Source organism: Chelonia mydas, chromosome 2, assembly GCF_015237465.2.
Source record: "Chelonia mydas isolate rCheMyd1 chromosome 2, rCheMyd1.pri.v2, whole genome shotgun sequence".
Classification (NCBI taxonomy): Eukaryota; Metazoa; Chordata; order Testudines; family Cheloniidae; genus Chelonia; species Chelonia mydas.
The window spans coordinates 67235090-67248163 of record NC_057850.1 but is presented as its reverse complement, the minus strand read 5'-3'; the positions used below and the strand labels follow the sequence as shown (position 1 = coordinate 67248163).

The 13074-nt window shown below is 39.5% G+C and overlaps 1 protein-coding gene across 1 annotated transcript in view; it reads left to right on the top strand.

Moving 5' to 3' along the window:
* The window catches only part of RP1 (RP1 axonemal microtubule associated), a 295779-nt gene that overhangs the window by 226399 nt on the left and 56306 nt on the right, over nucleotides 1–13074 (top strand). The window contains exons 42-44 of the mRNA XM_043539623.1: nucleotides 3879–3965; nucleotides 9186–9318; nucleotides 10691–10842. Coding sequence (XP_043395558.1) covers nucleotides 3879–3965; nucleotides 9186–9318; nucleotides 10691–10842 — 372 coding nt within the window. The remainder of the gene's footprint in view (nucleotides 1–3878; nucleotides 3966–9185; nucleotides 9319–10690; nucleotides 10843–13074) is intronic.

The window sequence follows — 13074 nt, the reverse complement described above, 5'->3', positions numbered from 1 at the left end:
AGAAGATAACTGATTTTTTTAGTCAAAGGAAATGCAATAGATATAATTTACCTGGATTTCGGTAACACATTTGATACAATTCCACATGGGAAATTATTAGTTAAATTGGAGGAGATGGGGATCATTATGAGAAAAGAAAGGTGGATAAGGAAATGATTAATGGGAAGACTACAATGGGTCATACTGAAAGGTGAACCGTCAGGCTGGAGGGAGATTACTACCAGAGTTCCTCAGGGCTCAGTCTTGGGAACAATCTTATTTAACATTTTTATTAATGACCGTGGCACAAAAAGTGGGAGTGTTCTAATAAAAATCGTGAATGACACAAAGTTGGGAGGTATTGCCAATATGGAGGCAGACCAGAATATCATACAAGAAGAGCTGGAGGACCTTGAATACTGGAGTAATAGAAATGGGATTAAATTTAGTAGTACAAATTGCAAAGTCATGCATTTAGGGATTAAAAATTAGATTTTTTGCTAAAAACTGGGGAATTATCAATTGGAAGTGACAGAGAAGGAGAAAGACCTGGCTGTATTATTTGATCACAGATTGACTTTGAGCCAGCAATGTGATGCAGTCGTGAAAAAGACTAATGCAATTCTAGGATGCATCAGGAAAGGTATTTCCAGTAGAGGTAGGGAAGTATTATACAAGGCACGGGTGAGACCTCATCTAGAATACTCTAGACATCTGGTCTCTCATGTTCAACAAAGATTAATTCAAACTGAAACAGATGCAAAGAAGGGTTCTTAGGATGATCAGAGGAACAGAAAACCTACCTGATGAGGAGATTCAAGGTGTGACCAGTTGCCCCCCTTAGGATGCCACCTGATGTACTGGGATACTGTTGAGCCTGCCTGTTCTGCCAGCTTAAGCACCCTTTTTACCTGTCTTGCTGAGCCAGGCTATTAAGCCTCCTCCAGCACACACACAGGCAGGGCCACACCAAGCTGCAGAATGACGCAGACACTGAGATCAGTTCTGAGAAGACTCAGTTTAAGGGACTTTCCCCAGCACTCATGTGTCCACCTCCCTTGGAGTGCAGACCCAAAGGTATATTTTGAAATCCACCTCCTCCCTCAATGTGGAGGAAGGTATGCACAGCCTCTTACTCCACCCCCACCCCTCCAATTATGAATTGTACAAATGGGGTTATATTATAAACAAGAAATAAGTTTATTAACTACAAACGGTGAATTTTAAGTGGTTAAAGAGATAACAAACAGAACAAAGCAGATTACTAAGCAAATAAAACAAAGCACGCAAGCTAAGCTTGTTTCACTAAAGAAATTGGTTACAAATTGTTGAAGACAGAGTACAGAAAGTTTTGAAAGGCAGCTGCACTGGTCTCCAGTTTGAGAACTCAAGTATTATTATTCACAAGCTAGACGCCCTTCCAGCTTGGACTCAACTCTTCTCCCCATCAGCTCAGTTCTTGTTTGCAGGTGTTTCACAGCCTCTCTTTGGGTGGAGAGACAGAGGAGAATCCTGATGATGTCACTCCCCTGCCTTATATAGCTCTTGTGTAATGCGGAAACCCTTTGTCTTCCAGGGGACAAACACTGGCATTCCAAAATGGGAGGAGGGGTGTCCCTTACCAGGTGTCTCTGCAGGGCTGTGGCAGCCACTACTCATAGGCTGTCTCAAGCATCCACAGGAAGACTAAGCTCTTTTACGGTCCATTGTCTTTGATAATGGGCCATTAGCACTGTCTGGCTTTCTCATTGTTGTACCTGAAGGGCTAGTTGGGGGTGACACCCAAAGTAACCCATTTGAAATACAGATACATAGTCAATATTCCTAACTTCAGATACAGAAATGTTACAGGCATACAAATTGGATAATCACATTCAATAAATCGTAACCTTTCAAATGATACTGTACAAGACCCATCTTACATAAAGTACATCTCAGTTATGTCATATCCATATCATAAGCATATTTCCATAAAGAATATGGAGTGTAACATCACACAAGGAGCTTGGCTTGTTTAGCCTAACCAAACAAAGGCTGAGGGGAGATATGATTGCTCTCTATAAATGCATCAGAGGGATAAATACCAGGGAAGGAGAGGAGTTATTAAAGTTAAGTGCCAATGTGGACACAAGAACAAATGGATATAAACTGGCCATCAACAAGTTTAGGCTTGAAATTAGATGAAGGTTTCTAACCATTAGAGGAGTGAAGTTCTGGAACAGTCTTACAAGGGGAGCAGTGCGGGCAAAAAATCCAACTGGCTTCAAGACTGAGCTTGATAAGTTTATTGAGGGGATGGTATAATAAGATTGCTTACATTGGCAAGTGACCTATCTGCGACTGCTAATAGCAAAAATGCCAATAGCTGGAGATGGGACACTAGTTGGAGAGGGCTCTGACTTACTACAGAGAATTGTTTCTCAGGTGTCTGGCTGGTAGGTCTTGCAGACAGTCTCAAGGTTCAACTGATTACCATATTTGGGGTCAGGAAGGAATTTCCCTCAGATAAGATTGGCAGAGACCCTGGGGTTTATTGCCTTCCTCTGCAGCATGGCTCACCGGTCACTCACTGGTTTATTCTCTGTGGATTCTCTGTAACTGGAAGTCTTTAAGTCATGATTTGAAGACTTCAGTAACTCATCCAGAGGTTATGGGTCTATTACAGGAGGGGGTGGGTGAGGTTCTGTGGCTTGCGATGTGCAGGAAGTCAGATTAGTGGTGTTCTCTTCTGGCCTTAGAGTCTATGAGTATCTTGGGAAATCCACTCTTTCAAGGGGGTCATATAGGGGCTAATACATATTGCTGCAATACCACTAATGCAAATAAAAAAAAGCAGTTAAAGGATTCAACTCCTCATCTGTGCTTTACTTCTCAACCTCAGCTAGTCCCTTTCAACCACCCACAGCCCGCACATCTTTATATTCAGCCCGAACAACCAAAGGGTAGCATTAATTCCAACCACAAGTGTAAATTTAAATATAAACAGTTAAACATATGTAAATTTCAGTTCTCTAATTTCTACATAAAAATAAATACCAAGTTTCCAAACAATTGCTAGAATATAGATCATCTCTTCACTAAAGTTTTTTCATAAACATGAAGGAAAAATATATGCCATCTCCACCATTTCCAATCTGACCCTATCTTTTATTTACTCACACCAATACAAAACTACTACACAATTATGTACAAAGTAATTTATGGAAGCCACCACCAACCCTATCCAGATCTTGAAAACATCTGGAAATATAACCAATAAACTTGGTCAGAGTTCAAGGGTGCCTGTTGGTTGCTCAGGTCGAGGATGGAGATCTGTGGCCTGTGAGCAGGGGAATGGAGGTAACTAAGGTTGAGAAAAGGAAATGATAAATGGAATGTAGCTGGGTAGTTGAATGGCTTAGTTGTAATTTCCTTGCTTTTTACAGTTTGGGGTGGGCTGTGTAGCCTACATGCTTTAACTTAAAAGTTAACGTTTTTTGTGGGAGATATATACTGTACTATATGAGTTCAGATTCATTTTCTGATTTACCATTGGGGTTTATTCACCGTAACATTCACAACTCCTTGCTTGGTTTCAGAGTAGCAGCCGTGTTAGTCTGTATTCGCAAAAAGAAAAGGAGTACTTGTGGCACCTTAGAGACTAACCAATTTATTTGAGCATGAGCTTTTGTGGGCTACAGCTCATGCTCAAATAAATTGGTTAGTCTCTAAGGTGCCACAAGTACTCCTTTTCTTTTTGCAAACTCCTTGCTCAGCATTCTCCTTTCTTCACTCATCTTTCCAAACAAGTTAAGAGAAACAAAACAAAACAAAATCCAAAAAGACTTGCTTTGTGCCATCAAAATTATTGTGTAAGGTGTTTATGCTTCAGTTAACTTTTTTTTATTATTATTTCACAGTTGACTGTTGATGATATTGGTGATGTAACAAAAGTTTCCTTCATGTTATCTGGCCCACGTTTAAGAAGAGGAATTAAACTTCACAAGGTATTTCACATAAATTACATTTGACCTGGATGCACCATGCATAATAACAATAGAAAAATATCTTTTGGAAGTACATTACCTTATACAATGTAGAGCACTTCTTTGTAATGCAACAATATTATTTATTAGCATGTGTCAGAAATAGAAGGTGAAATTCTGGCCCCATTAAAGTCAATGGGAGTTTTGCCCATAATATGCAATTTCTGACAGAATATGTTAAATTAATTGATATTTGCTGAGTCCTATATTTAGTGCATATCACAAAATCCATTATGTAGTGGGGGGAGCAATATTTTCTAATGAAGCATACTTTTAGCAGGTATAGGGGGTCCTGTATGAAAAGAGTGACTGACTTCTGCTGATTCACAGTGGCCCCGATTCAGGAAAGCATTCAAGGCCATGTATAAATCAACCTCTATTCAGGGCAGTAGGTGCACAAGTGGCAACAGTTTTAGTTTTTAAACTTCCTAAAAGAATCCAGTCAATTCTCTCATGGCTAGCTAACTGTTATGTACTGGAAATGGAAATGGGACTGCGGGACAATGTCTTCTCTCTCCTTGAGCTTGAGCCTGCACGTTGCTGAATGCTTGACATTAATGGACGTGGAGCACCTTGCAGAATGAAGACGCTTAACAGTTTGGGACTTCAGGGCATAAACTTAGCCACATGGAATTCTTCAGCTTTGGGGCCTTTTAAATGCTTAAGGACCCCAGTACATAAAGTTTGGTATGTACTTGATGATCCGCATTCCAGGTACTCTACAAAAAGAAATGTATACCTACAGTCCTTAGTCACTTAAGATCTTTAAGGCTGAAGGTTTCTGTGTAGAGAACTTTAATATCTTGCATATAAAGTTTCTACACAAAGAAATTCATGCTGTGGAATGCTTAAAGCTTAAGAAATAATTTCTGGAGCTCTGTAGATGCTAGTTTTGTACCTTGTGTTGTAACTCTGAACCTTAGAGAAAAGTTTGTATGCATGTGGATGGAACTATATTTTTATATGCTAGCCAATAGCTATTTTTCATTTTGTGTTTGGAGTCAAAGAGTGTGTTTTTAAAAAATTAGTGTAAAATACTTTTTTTCTCTTCAAAAACTCAGAAATGGGCAAAATGGATTTTCTTCAAACACTTTTACAAAATTTTTACAAAATTTTCACTTTCAGGCTAAGACCAAACATGGATAATTTCTACTTAAAGGGAAAAAAATAAATATATGAACAACTGAAAATGTCAGATTATGATTAGGGCCCTACATAACCTTTACTATAGTATTTACTGCCAAAGCAATAAGATGCGTTTTTCAAAGAAGTTAAAAGAGTTAAGTGCCCAGTTTTCATTAAAGAGCATTGGCATTTTGGAAGTGGTTAAAGTAAACTGAATTAAGGCCACTTGAATTCTGAATGAGAGTGTTCACACAGGGGTTTAAAGCAGTTTAAATAATCCACTTTAAATTCACACCTTAATTAATTTAGATTAATTTTCCTGAGTGTCCCAGGCCTGGTCTATACTACAAAGTTAGGTCGACATAAAATGCCTTGTGTCAACCTAGCTGTACATGTGTTTACACTTAAATTTGTCTCCCACTGATGTAAGTGCCCCATTACAGCAATTAAGTAACACCACCTTCCCAAGTGGCATAGAGTCATGACTGATGTATTGAGGTCGATGCAGAGCAAGCGCAGACAGTGTTACTTATGTCAACCCTAACAGCAGCTATCCCACAATGCCTGACACTGAACCCTCCTGGTCATAATTGTAAACTTCACTGCCCAGGGGTCACAGAGATCAGAAGGCTCCTGTCCCCTTTTAAACCCTGCGAATTTTTGAAATGCCTTTTCGTGATTGTCCAGTTTGGTGAGCACAACTAGTAACTCTCCATTGTTATGTGCGACTGCCCAGCTAACTATGCCAGCTACACACTCCGGATGCACTGCAGCTTGGAGTAGGCAGGAGATATTGGATTTCCTAGGCCTATGGAAAGAAGAGGCTGTGGAAGCATAGCTATAGACAAGCCATAGAAACATGGACATCTATAACCAGATTTCACTGGAGATGCAGGAGAAAGGATGCCTGACCCAGATCAGAAGGAGAAAGAAGAGGACTTGGAAGGACATTTTCCATGAGATCCTGCAAGCCAAGGCTGCATTAGATGGCGAGCAAGGGGCCTGGAGGATGAACATTGCAGACAGACTGGAGAAGGAAAGAGTGGACAGGAGAAAGTCCCAGAAAGAAAAGGAGAGGAAGATGCACCAGGACATAATGGAGCTTCTCAGCAGCAAACACAGATGCTGCAGACTCTTGTGGACCCACAGATTCAATAATCATGGGCTCACCTCTCTTTGCAGTCCACGGAGAACTTCATTACAGCACCTTTCTACACCCCACTGCAACATTCCACATGATGTTTGGGCCACATCCCTAGCCCTACCACTCCGTCTCAGGGGATATTAAGGACAAGCACAGTTTCACATACACTGCTCTATGAAATCCATGGTTGTGTTTGTGTAGGTAAAATGGACATGAATGTTCTTTCCTCATGGTAAGTTTTGTTCCATTAATTTATTAAGTTTTAAATGTATTTGCTTTTAAATTGAACAGATTTTTCTTTGCACTGGTTTTGCTACCGAATAAAATTCTATTATTTGAAAAATAAGTCATCTTTATTAGTTCACAACAGATGCTGCAGAGTGCTTAGCAGTTCTTAAAGAACCCACTTTGTTAGGACACAACTCAAAAAATCAATGACAACACAGTGTAATAATCATAAATGTACAGCAAGCATCGCAAAATTAATAGATGCCTTGACACTGTTATATTCATAGCTGTACACCAAGCACAACACCATTCCTAATAGGTTCCAAAACATCAGGAGCAAGTAGAGTGCAGTACACCACAACATGTTACTGTGGTTCACTGTTAAAGTGCTCTTTCAAAGCCGCCCTGAGCTGCATAGCTCTGCATTGAGCTTTTCTACTAGCCTTTTGTCTGGCTGTTCAAACTCAGAGGACAGCTGTTCCATCTCCATCCTCTACCCCGGCAGCAACTTTTGCCCCCTTTGCTTCACAGACATTATGCAGGATGCAGCAGGCAGCTATAATCATTGGGATGTTTTTGCCACTGAGATCCAATGTTCTGAGTCAACTACTCCAGTGTCTCTTCAATTTACCAAATGTCCATTCAACTGCCATTCTACACCTGCTGAGCCAACAGCTGAATCTTTCTTTGGTGCTGTTGAGGTGGCTGGTGTAGAGTTTCATGAGCCAGGGGAAAAAGGAGTAGGGTGGGTGCCCCAGAATCACTACTGGCATTTCAACATACATTGCCAATCGTAATCTGCTGGGCAGGTAAGAAATCTGCAACTTCTTGAATAGTTCTGTGGTTTTAAACATGCAAGCAGCATGCACCTTCCCTGATCAGCCAACATTGATATTGGTGAAGCATCTTCAGTGATCCACCAATGCTTAATGTACATTGTGACAAGGTGGTCTGGTGCCAAAATAGGGGTTTACTTGCCATCTATTGCTCCACCACATTTTGGGAACCCCACTGCTGCAAATCCATCCACGATGTCCTGCACATTGCTGAGAATCAAAGTCCTGTGTAGCAGAAGATGATTTGTGCCCCTGCATACTTGCATGACAATGCCCCCCACAGTGAATTTTCTATCTCCAAAATGGTTTCCCACTGACCAGTAACAATCCATTGCAAGTTTGCACAGTGCAATCACCACTCTCTTCTCTGCTGCCAGTGCAGCTCTCATTTTGCTGTCCATGCTCTGGAGGGCTGGGGCAAGCTTGGCAAATAGATCCAGGAATGTGGCCTTGCAGATCCCAAAGTTCTGCAGCCACTGCTCATTATCCGAAGCCTGCATTACGATGTGATCCCATCAGTCAGTGCTCATTTCTCAGGCCTAGAAGCGGCACTTTACCATCTGCAGCTGCTCCAAGAATGCCACCAACAGCTCTGAAATTGGTTCTCGCTATGTCCTACATTAATCTGTCCTCCAAGGTATCATCATGTTCCCCACTCATCTGGTTCTTCTTGTGGCTCTGCAAATACTGGAGGATCATGCATCCCATGGTTACAATGCGTATGACAATAGTGCAGAGCTGTGCAGGCTCCATGCTTCTGTCAGAGATGGTGGACTGCAAGGAGGGCTGCATGGGTTTGTGGGTTTAAAAAGGTGCAAAAATTATGGATATAGATGACATTATGGGATGAAGACAGGGCACTCTGGGAAGTTGACCCCAGTCAGCCCTGCATGGTTTATTTCTACCTCACCATGCATTGCCAGAACTTCCTGAAAGACGGTGCGCTGGACGGTAGCATGTTGCACACTGGGATACCTACCCATGGTGCACCATACTGTGCATTGATGCTATCATTCCTGGTGAGTATGCTCAGCACTGCAACAGGGGAGCCAAGTATGCACACACACAAGCAATAAACTAACTGTGGCAGTTTTATGACAATGTAACTTGCATCAATCAAAGTTTGTAGTGTAGACATGGCCTCAGAGTAGATAAACCCTTGTAGTGTAGACGTGAGCCCTTACATGCCCATTTCCCATAGAAAATCCTAATAACTTTCAAAGGAGGTTGGACACCTAATTCCCATAAACACCTTTGAAAATCCCAGCTATGGTATATGCAATGTCAGCATCAAGCATCAAACAAACCAAAAGCAGAAGGAAATATAAACAGTTAACACAAAAATATGTTGAATCATAATAGGGATATTAATACTTCCCTACCTCACGGGGTGTTGTGAGGTTAAATACATTAAACATTGTGAAGCACTTTGAGACCTATTGACGAAAAGCACAATAAAAGAGTTAGTAATAGTGGTAAATGAACATCACCCCTAATACCTCTGGGCAAATATGTATATACAGATAGGCCTGCTGTAGCTTTACACAGACACTCAAAATTCTGGTTCAGCAGTGACTAGCATATGGATTTAGGCCCTGATCCTTCAGCTGGATTCACTCAGAGGGTCTTTATGTCTGTATGAAGCCCCATGAAAGAGCTCACTTGGGAGCACCCAGTTACAGGATCTGGGCCTTGCAATAGTTGTTCCTCCGCATGCTAAATCAGGCATTATTTATATATGAAACTATTATATTATTTTAAATGAGTGTCAGAAATGTCAATTTTTGTTGGGAGGGGAATAAGAAAATATTTCATAAAAAATATGATTGTTTCTCCTTCTGCCTGCAGCTTCGGCTGAAAGACCTGGACACTAAGCAAGAACTGGGCTTTTACAGTGCAGACCAGTGGCTCTTTAAAGAAGATGGGTCAGAGACCGTGACAGAGCTAGCGGCAGTCAGACCAGATAAGGCACCGCTGAGGGGTATGCTGCTGAACTAAGAAACAAGCAAAAAAATCTTTTCTAAAGTAAATCAACTACAATAAACATGATGATGGGAAAGACTATAAATCATTTTAGAAAAGTCATTCCTAGTTGCTTTTGACATCCTTGGTTAAGGCACTTGTGTGAAATGTTGGATCTATAACAAAGCCTAAGAGGGCTTAAAAATGTTTAACTGCTTTCCTCTTTAAGGCAAATAACAAATGTATTTAATGTTTCCACTACATCAAATGTCAATTTGAACACCTCAAAATATAGAGGGACAAACTGGTGCAATTCCGCTGAAATCATTAGAACTGTGCCAACTTATACCAACTAGGGACCTGGCTCATGTATTTTAAAATGCATGGTAAAGTGATGACTGAAAATTTTATAGACAAAGAAAAGATCAATGGCTTTATATTTAACAAAAAAAAAAAGGCTGAAATTCAGGCCAAACCAGAGATGTGCCTCAATATTTGTATTGTGTTGTCATCTAATTGCTATGCTGTAGGAACAGGAATACACATATAAAATTTAATATGAACGTGATTTTAAAACTCTGATAAGATCTTCCTTTGCTTTAGATGTATTTTATACAGTATTTACCAGAAAAAAAGTCTAATTCACTAAACATTGTAATCAAAAGTCAACTTCATCCAAACATTAAAAGCTGTTTCCTTTCCCTTCCAGTTCAAAGCTGGACTGTATGTAGAATTAGATGTTGGGAGTATATTACAGCATTTAGTTCTACAGAGTTATCACAACCTTGGATAAAAAATGTTCTTGTCATGCTGTTAAGGAAAAATCATGCCAGATGATGATTACCGTCTGTAGTGAATGATATTAATACACATCGATGTAAATAGTTAAGCCACTTCCCCAGACCAAATTAGTTGTAGTTGTAGTTATCTACCTGACAGGTTAACATTGAATGCAGCTGACCAAGAACAAAGAGGGGGATATTTTCATTGTCAATCTTTTATATTTCTTTCATAAAATGTTGCTGCAGTGAGCAAGTTCCAACTGGAATTAAGCTCTGTATTTATTATAAAGAGAACTCAGGCATCATCCAAAGCCCATTGAAGTTAGTGAGTGGCTTTCAACTCACTTCAGTGGGCATTGGATCAGGCTTTCAATAACTAAGAGATTTTTTTTCTCTTTTGAATATGAACATGAGCTCTGACATTCCATTTATAACACTGAAACATGCCATTGAGAAGCATTTAGCAAGATGTATTAAAAATGGATGGAAAATGTAGGTACATGAAGGGGGATCAATTAATATTCACTTTATCCTGTACTCTTTCAGATTAATTATTTATTTGGCATCGAATTTTTAGTCATGTTTTCTTTTATTTATTTTTCATGGCAGAAGTTCTTTACTCAGTCAGTGTTCACACAGGAACATTACCTGCATCAGGAACTGATGCAGATGTTTTTATTACAATATATGGAGAGAATGGAGACTCCTGCAAAAGAAAACTTAGGCATTCTAGCTCACATACAAGTTTTGAAAGAGGTCAGGTTAGTATGGATTTTTTTATGCATTTCTCTCTCTCTTCTTTCGTCTTTTTTTTTTGGGGGGGGGGGTATTGTCATCTTCCAAACCCTGTTTTCTCTCTGAAGATTCAGTACAAGCTTGAGGCATAAACCAGTTCTGTGGTGTATATAGGAACTTGTCATAGTCTATTCTAGAAATCTAAAGGCACAGCAAGAACCTTAGTGAGGATACTATGTTGAGCCAGTGGAAGCTGCAAATCAACTCCAGTCACTTGCTAAGAACAGATATTTTAGATCAATGCGGATGCCAATTTAAGAACAATGTCAGTAATAGAAAGTAGTTTAAAAATAATGGATTCACAGTAAAATAGGATAGCAGCTGAAGATGAACAATAGGAAGGAGGCTAGAATTCTCCTCTAACAATTAACATGTCTACACTAGGTGCTAACCTATATTTAGAAACCACTTAAATGAAATGTGTTAGTTATGTGTTGGTTGAGTTAGGGCCACTAAGGTCTTGCATATGCTGAGAAAATGTATCATGTCAGAAAAATATATTAACATGTTTTAACTAACACAATATAAAAAAAGGTTGTTACCAAGGGAAAAAGTTAATTACCTAATCTTTATGAAACTCTTTATGAAGGTCAAATACATCACCCATCAAAAGACAAAGACTGAATGCAGGAAAAAAAAGTTGTAAAAATTCCCAAACAGAACCATGACAGTGTTTCCCAGTTTGAAACCTGTGACTAAATAATCAATGTGACCATCAGTATAAGTTATATCAGAAATGAGAACTTTTTTCCTCAAATGTCCATTTTCTGACAACAATCATCTTTCCCATTTTATTTCTTTTTCCCTACAAAAGTCAATTTTGCAGAGGGGTAAATGGTGTGATTTCTCAATGAAATTAGCTAATTTCCTCTGAGGTAAATGTGCAAAATTTCAGGATTTTTTTGAGGAGTAGACTATTACCATCTTCACTGTGATAAACTGTTTGTTTTAGAGAAATTGGTAACATCTGGGTCTGGATTAAATTGACAGATATTTGCAAGGATCTTAACATTTGCAGCTAAAAAACTGAGAAGTGAAAGTATTTGCATACAAACTCATGTAGGTTGAGAAATTTCTGACAAAATGTACAGTGTCTTCCGGGAGGTCATCTCAGTGGTGAGTCAATTTGGCAATGGCTCTTCTCCTTCCAGTCTCAGGTGTCCTTAGCTGAAATTGAAGCTGCTGTCTTCTTCCCAGCTGCCAGAGACATGCAGATCCTCAGCATAGCTCTGAAAATCAAGAGTCACTCCAAGTTTATACTGCTGATGAGGAAGAAGAGCAAATTTACAAACATAGACAGTGGGGCTACTCACAGTGTATAAAGTTAAGCAGCTGCTGAAGTCTTTTCAGGATTAGGGCCTTATTGACATCTCCACTCTCTGGAGCAGATGCACTTTGGAAGACATTACCTTTGGTAAGGAAGGCACTTCCAGAAGTGTTCAGTGATTGCTCTGTAAGTGGGAGACCTTTTCAATACTTTTATAAGAGGGAGAAGAGCAAAGAGTTCTGAGTTGAGTAAAACTGGTAAAGAGAGGAGAGGAAGTGAAAATGAACACAGAGCAGTCCATCAAAGAGGAATTTAGGAGACTGAAATGGATGAGAAGACACACTGAGGGAATAAGATGTGTGAGAAATAAAAGCAGAAGGAAAGAGGATATGGCAGAGCTAGGGAAGAGAAGGAACATGTATAAAGGTAAGGACATGTCTCACATGTGAGAAGTGAGTATTGATGAGGAAATTTAACAGGAAAAGTGTTCTGCACATGATTATTACAACCACAGGACAGCAATGCCTCCCTCATTTGCAAACAATATTTGTTGGTTACATACTTCACTGTTTAATCTGCTTTTTATTAGTAAAATGTATTTGTAACTATAGCAACTGTCACATCATATATGAGTATATTTGCTATGTGAGATACAAAATATTTTCTTAAAGAACACACATACTAAATTGAAATATTGTGCTAATTTCAATCAGTGCTAAACAAGACAATTCAAATACAGTCCCTGTTTGGGGGAGATGCTGAGAACTACTACTCTGCTGTGCACTACTATTCCTCTGACACCATACCCAATGACATCAGTGCCACTGACTCCATATCAATTTCATAATCCAGTTTAAAATTGCTGTTCTTTTCTTTTTTAAATCCTGTCTCCAACCCCCATCACAGATTCTGTCCCTGTATCCCCCTTACC